This window comes from Argentina anserina, chromosome 4, assembly GCF_933775445.1.
Source record: "Argentina anserina chromosome 4, drPotAnse1.1, whole genome shotgun sequence".
NCBI classification, from domain to species: domain Eukaryota; kingdom Viridiplantae; phylum Streptophyta; class Magnoliopsida; order Rosales; family Rosaceae; genus Argentina; species Argentina anserina.
Window position 1 is genome coordinate 1304933 of NC_065875.1, and position 7218 is coordinate 1312150.

Consider the following 7218-nt stretch of genomic DNA (forward strand, 5'->3'; position numbering starts at 1 on the left):
GGTTGTTCAAAGATATTTTTCTCAATTCATAAAAGAGGAGTTAATGTAGCTCAACTGCAGTGACCCTCAATCCTATATTTCAGTACGAGTCAGAACCGACCAAAAAATGACGTCATTTTCACCGTGCAGTTAAAACAAAATCACCCCTACACGTGTCACCCCACGCTCCTCTCCAAAACCGTCCGAGCGCTTCACACCCCAACCCTTCTCCCCTCACGACTCCCACGCTTTCCATAACTTTATTCAAAAGGACACACCCGTCATTTCAACCGTGCACACCTCTCCATGTCAGCATAACCGTAAATTCATACGTGGCACAGGTAAACCACGTCACCAAATTCCGGGCCCTACTCCTTTCACCTCCCTATAAAACCGCACAAACCTCTCAGTCTTCCACAAACACCACTCAGAGACTCACACATAAAGGCTTCTTCTCTACAAGTCCTCAAAAGCTCATAGACCGAAAACCGGAAACCACCAACGCCGCCGGCGACGATCACTCGCCGGGAATGAATATTCCGGCCACGGATATGTTCACCTCCGTACGCAATGTCCGTATCTCCGATCATCGCCATCACGTCTTCCACGAATAGCTCTGTACCGAAGCGATTCTCTTTATTTTTGAGTCTCTAAGAAGCTTTTTTTTTTGTTCTTGCATTAATTTCAGAATTGAGTTAATGCTGAATTTTTGTTCTTGATTCTTAATTATGAGGTGATATTGTAAATGCAATAGTACTCTTACCTGTGTGAGAGAGAAAGCTTTTTAAAGCCTTTTAAACCCTTTGAGATTGAAAATCTCATGCCTTTTCCGATGAAGATCCAACCGATCGATATAGACGCCGAAGCGCTCCGGATCGACACGGCGGCCAAGCCGGTGGTGAAATCCCGGTTCCGGCGGCTTTTTGACCGGCAGTTCCCGAGCGTGCTTAAAATCTCCTCGACGGAAAAGCCTCCCTCCGGTGGCGACTTCAACAAGGACGCCGCCGGAGGCGGAGGAGGAGCGGCCGAGTTCGAGCCGAGCTCGGTGTGCCTGGCGAAGATGGTTCAGAATTTCCTCGAGGAAACGAACGAGAAGCAACAGCCGACGAAATGTGGCCGGAACCGGTGCAATTGCTTCCACGGGAACAACAATGACAGCTCCGACGACGAGCTCGACTTCTTCGGCAGCGATTCCATTTCCGGCGGCTCCTTCGGCGGCGACGCCTCTGATATTCTCAAGGTGAATTAAACGACGCCGCTTCAATTTCACTTTTCTTCATCTTCAAGTTGCTTATGGAATTTGGATATTCTTCTGTTATCTGATTCGAATTTGTTCTTTCAGAGCTTGATTCCATGCGTGAGCGTCGCCGAGAGGAACCTCTTAGCCGACACGGCGAAGATCGTCGAGAACAGCAAGAATCAAAAGCAGAAAGACGAGCTCCGGAAGATCGTCACCGACGGCCTCGTCTCTCTCGGCTACGACTCCTCCGTCTGCAAATCCAAGTGGGACAAGTCACCGTCCTTCCCTGCCGGTACTGCACCGGAACATTTCTTTTGTTGTTAAATTAAAATTAAAATTAAAAAATAAAGATTAAATCGTTAGAGGTTAATTTGCTGGATTCTGGTATTCAGGTGAATACGAGTACATCGATGTGATGGTGGAGGGGGAGAGGTTGTTGATTGACATCGATTTCCGATCGGAATTCGAGGTGGCCCGTCCCACTGGGGCCTACAAGGCCGTCCTCCAATCCCTGCCGTTCATTTTCGTCGGCAAATCCGACCGTCTCGGCCAGATCGTCTCCATCGTCACGGAGGCGGCCAAGCAGAGCCTCAAGAAGAAAGGCATGCCGTTCCCGCCGTGGCGTAAAGCCGAGTACGTCAGAGCCAAGTGGCTCTCTCCCTGCACGACTCGAACGACGACGCAGCTCGAAAACGACGTCGTTTCCCCGGCGCCGGAGAATAATGGGACTGTGAGCTCCGACGATCGGACCGACCACCTGAGCGAGTGCGGTGAGTTTGAGTTGATCTTCGGCGAGGATTCCGTGAATTCGACCGATCCGTCGCCGGTAAAGGAATTGGCGAAAGTGACCGGAAATTCAGTGACGCCGGTGGCGTGGCAGCCGCCGGCGATCAAGCCGAAGAGCGTTGAGAGAGGAGCGAGGATCGTGACCGGTTTGGCTTCGCTTCTAGCAGCAAAACCGTGAAACCAATTTTGGACCCTTTTTTTCTTCTTTCAATTTTCGAAATTTTCCCCCAAAACGAAAAAAAATGAAATGAAATATATAAATATAAGGTAAAAAAAAAGAAGTATAATCGGCGTCGGAATAGTAGAGTAATGGTACTGGGACTTGGTACAGGCTTTTTAACCTTTTCCTTTTTCTCCCACTTTCCCTTCCTTTTTTGTTAGCAAGGGCACATCATTTGTAAGAACCAAGTAAAACTATGGAACCTTATTATCTCTCTCTATGTAATAAAAATTAGTTAGTACAAAAAAAAAGACTTGATATTTCTGAGACATGTTGTTGAGTTTCCCCGGCACCTATTTTGCGAGTAAAATCCTAGTGCTCCAGGAGAATTGAAATTCTAGTTGCTCTTGAAAGTTCAAGTGTTTTCAGAGTACTGTAATTTCGAATTTAATTCTTAATAGACTCCATGGTGAAATGTCACAGTATTTTAGAGTATTGAAATTCCGAATTTGATACAACTCTAGAATGCTCGTTTGAGTAATACAGCTCTCGAAAAAGTAGTAAATTAGAAACCGAGCAGTATTCTGAATTTTATAATTACAATACTCGTGTAGAGTATTATAAAACAAGCAATACAGCTCTCGAACAAGTGGTAAATTAGAAACCGAGTAGTGTTATGAATTTCGTAATTACAATGCTCTATATGTGCTAAAGTTTGAGAATTTGGGCGAATAATATTTTTGGGGTTAGGTTGGTGTGGTTTTTGAGGACCTAGTAGTACACAGTGACGGTTTCTTGAAAGGGGAGCAAAGTGAGATGAGGCCTCTCTCTCGCCTTTCTTAAATTTCCCATCTTTTTAGGGTAATATTTACCCGTACTTTTATCGAAACAAGTAAAAATATATAAAAGTGAAAAAACTGATGGGAATACTAAGCGGTGGTAACTGACCGATGATGATGAAGATGACGGCAGAGAGAGAGAGGAGGGGGCTCGTGGAGTCTCGAAGGCAGTGAAGGGGTAAATAATAGTATTTACTATTTACGAGTTTCATTAGAATTGCGTGATATTCCCTCTGCTTGTTTTGATTTTAACAGTTTGAATAAGGTTAAAACTGAGCTTGGAAAAGGTGAAAAAAAAAAAACAGGAATGAAGGGGAACTCCATTTTTGCGTGGAAGACTTAGTCTTTATTTTTGTTTTGGCTTTGACCGAGGATGGTGACTTCTTGCTCACGAGTTGTGGGAGTCTTCTCTAGGAAACACGTGTTGGATTTTGACTGGGAGGTCAATTGTTTTTTTTTTTATGAACTGGGAGGTGAATTGTGTAGCACTCAAGCTTTTGGGATGTTTGCAAGTGAACGCTTGTACAAGACCCAATACTATCTATGGCTTTGGTCATGTAACTCGTGTTAAATATTTGCAACTTGTGTCCCCCTCGTGCATTTTCTTACTAATGGTGTGTAAAAAGGAGCAATTTCATCACCTTTTTGAAAGAACAAATTTGATCAAGGTTTAAATTGAACATCTCGTGTTTAAGCTCTTGTTATTTGTCGAGTTTACTTTCTGAATTTAATAGATGAGTCTAAATTAGTTATTCTTCTTTAATTTTTCTTAGTCACATCTTAAGTATCTTGCTAAGCAATAAGATTTCAAATTTTCTTGATGAAGTAACATCATCAAGATATGACTAGATAATGTAGATTTGATTTACGCGACCGCTTCTCTAACCATACGATTGAATTGAATATAATGTAGTAATGTAGGTTGTTAGATATGAAGACTGAATAGATCATTTACAATAAACTCGCACTAAATTTTTTGTTAACTTCAAAAGAGGGTGAAGTGTGCTTCCTATGTGAAACTAGTGGAGTGCGTTACATATATATATATTGGGTTATGTGACGCAATATAGGGAAGTGTCATGCTACATTGATGATAATGAAACAGTGGAGTGTGACAATATTCAAAAACCAAAATGCTTATATTCTATGTTTTGGTAATGCAAATATTCCAAATTTGGAAAAAACACTATCTTCTCGTTCAATCACACGCTTTCAAGGCTTCAAATTTTCCATATTATGTTAGTTTTCTCTCCATAGTGGGTTCATGGACAAACCGACTTCCTCTTGTTGGCACATCATACCACATACTTACCTTTACATGGTAATAGTGGGGTTTACTAATACTAACTCGTCCATTTTCCCTTCACTTTTCAGTAACACTCTCCATATTTTCAAATAGCTAATTAGACGTGTCAAATAGGGGTTGCTTCATACAACTGAAGATATTTGGATAAGGATTGAAGGTCTTAAGATATATCAGTGACAAGTGTTATGTTTGAGAGGTATCAACAAGAGGAGTAGTCCCTCATTTCCCTTAAACGAATTTCAAATGATGAGTGAGGGTTTCAGGAAATTAATATCAGTGAGGTTTTGTGTTCTTCTCATGAGATACCGAAAGAGTTGTAATCTCTTCATTTCCTTCAAAAGATATCAAGATGAGAAAATGAGGGTTTCGGGAAATATTAGTGACGATTGACAACTGGCCTCCCTAAAAGATATTGAATGAGGAATAGTCCCTTGATTCTCCTCAATGGATAGCTCTTTGAGGGTGAGAGAATTGGTGATGAGTCGTGAGTATTCTTCTCTATTAATCAACAACTTGTTCTCATAATAGTTAATAAATTAAAAGAATGGACAATAATAATGCTGGAAATAAAATATTGAAAGAAGACGGGTAAATATACTGATATCGATAATTTGAATTTTAACATACGTAAATTATGAATAGATGATAATAAATTAATCAACTACTCAACATTTTAATATATCAAACATTTTTAGTCATTTTAAGTAATTTCTTCAATCATATTAATTTAACCAAAGACATTTGTACATTACTCGCCATGATTTATAGGGCCCTATTTATATTGCTATATATTTTTGGTTTGGATAAGAGCTATTTTTCTTGTAGTATATGCTCGTAAAATAGTTTAGCATAGAAATCATTTGTGGTGGGGCTCATGCAATCAATTACACTGTCGAAAATATAATAATAAATTAAAAAATTATTAATATCTTTTATGTTATTAATTTTGTGGAGTGGGTAGGGTCAGTTCCAAAGCTCTCAGGAGCATAAAAGGCCAAAATAGGAGGTTGTGGCTGTAGGGTCATTGTCTTTTTTTATATCTCTTAATTATTATTATTATCATTTTTTGGGTGATAAGATTGATGCTGGGCCCCGTCAAAAGCAAAATAATTTGTTACCCAAAATTAAGAAAAATAATTGGGCTTATGAAAGCAACATCCCACCCACCCTCTCTTGGAGATTGCTTGTCATGTGTAAATTTTTGATTCACCTTCGTTTGCCCAGATCACACGAAAACAACGTCCGTTTTGAGATCTAGTCAGGTATGTCCGGCCTCATTTTAATATGATTGAGATCAGGTGCGTGGGTCGTTGAATCTGATTTACGACTCGTAATAATTCAGGTACCATTTCAAATACATATTATGTAAGTGATTTTAATAGCAAAATAAATGAAAAGAGCTTTCAGTAATAACAAATTAGAGAGCCATCATATTCATGACCATTACTCTAATGCAACGTACAAAAGCGCGTTTCTAATCAGTTTTCAGTTAACGACTTTATATTTTTTAGAATAATAAATACACCAAAAACTAGAATAATTAATAAAAGATTAGTTCACATTCTCGGTTAAATGTTTATAAACTAGTCTTCTCTCGCCTTACTAAGAACATGTGAAAAGAGTATAATTTTTATTGGTATAGCACTCATAGAACAAAAACAACAACGTAAATCAGAACTCTTATCATACCTGAATTTTACCTATATTTGACACCAGTTCGACTCTCAAAACTGTTTTCATTCAATTATGTGGTGAAAAAAAAAACGCTTTTGCTAGATTTTTGGCAGAAATTCTGGTAAAGCTTACAGAGTTTTCGCCCTTGATTACTTCCATTTAGGAGGGGAATTAGGTAGGCGCGGTCTCATTTTTACATTGGTGAGATCGGGTGTTCATGCCAATGGGATTGGGATATTCTGTAGAGACGCTTTTAGAGCACAAAAGTTGAGGAAGGGCAGTGGAAAGGGTGTGTGAGAGTTCAGGTAAAGGTACAGGCACCATTAATCTTTCACAGCCTTATCCAATGATGATGTGACAGGTCGTTGGGTTCATGCATTTTGTGTGCGCTTTTGTGACATGTGATACTACCACACCCCCTCAGATTATATAACGTTTTGTTTTTGTTTTTATATTTTATATTTATTTTTTATCCAGTAAGTAATTGTAATGCAACCACGAGTTCAAATGACACTAAGTAAAGTAATAATGGGGAAATGTCTATCGGTTGTCAAAGTTGCAAAGTGTGCTAACCATACACTTAAATGGGTGCCTTCCGACAATCTCAGTATTATAAAAATTTGAGAGTGAAATTTTTTTTTTCTCATATACATTATTTCCTATGAATGACGCCGTAATTTTAATGGTTATTACCGAGTGTTTCTTATATCAGAATTCTAAAATCTGTCACAACTAAATTTTTAGAGGCTTCAAATTAAGAATATGAAAACTTGATAAATAATGTCTCTTCTTTTTTCTTCTATCCTTCCCCTTTACCCTTTCTTCCTTTTTTTCTCTTTCACTTCATTGTTCTGTTTGGGATTTAAAGGCATGAAGGCACCCACGAAATGGATAATGGGGACCAAGGGTGAAAGTTAAAACTATACATCTGCATTTCTTTGTAACATTGTTATGATCAGATAGCGTGACCACCCATCACAATCCAAAGAAACACAATGAGAATATAAATGAGTCATCATGAAAGATATCCAAAGGCATATGCATGGTTCTTAGTTGCTCACTTGCTCCACAGCCACAAATTCTCTACACCAAACCTTGTAATAATTTAGCATAATTTATAGAGATAGCTTTCGTTGTTTAATGTAGACAGATGAAATCTATGGTCTCTGATAGGTCTTTGCTTAATCTTTAGCTTGGAAACTACACTTATTTACTTCATACAATTGGCTCTATA

At 39.1% G+C, this 7218-nt stretch overlaps 1 protein-coding gene across 1 annotated transcript; it reads left to right on the plus strand.

Annotated features, from left to right (window-relative positions):
- The first annotated feature begins 397 nt into the window (after positions 1 to 397).
- Positions 398 to 2650, plus strand: LOC126790011 (uncharacterized). Its single transcript, XM_050516134.1, has 3 exons — positions 398 to 1219; positions 1322 to 1511; positions 1612 to 2650. The coding sequence occupies exons 1-3, from the start codon at positions 800 to 802 to the stop codon at positions 2181 to 2183; spliced, it is 1182 nt and encodes a 393-aa protein (XP_050372091.1). The 5' UTR covers positions 398 to 799; the 3' UTR covers positions 2184 to 2650.
- Positions 2651 to 7218: the final 4568 nt, after the last annotated feature.

What these genes read in the sequence shown, in the direction of transcription:
- LOC126790011 (XM_050516134.1), top strand. Translation starts at nt 800, where the DNA reads ATGCCTTTTCCGATGAAGATCCAACCGATCGATATAGACGCCGAAGCG. An exon ending in ACGCCTCTGATATTCTCAAG is followed by an intron (nt 1,220 to 1,321) that starts GTGAATTAAACG and finishes TTGTTCTTTCAG; the next exon opens with AGCTTGATTCCATGCGTGAG. An exon ending in GTCACCGTCCTTCCCTGCCG is followed by an intron (nt 1,512 to 1,611) that starts GTACTGCACCGG and finishes TCTGGTATTCAG; the next exon opens with GTGAATACGAGTACATCGAT.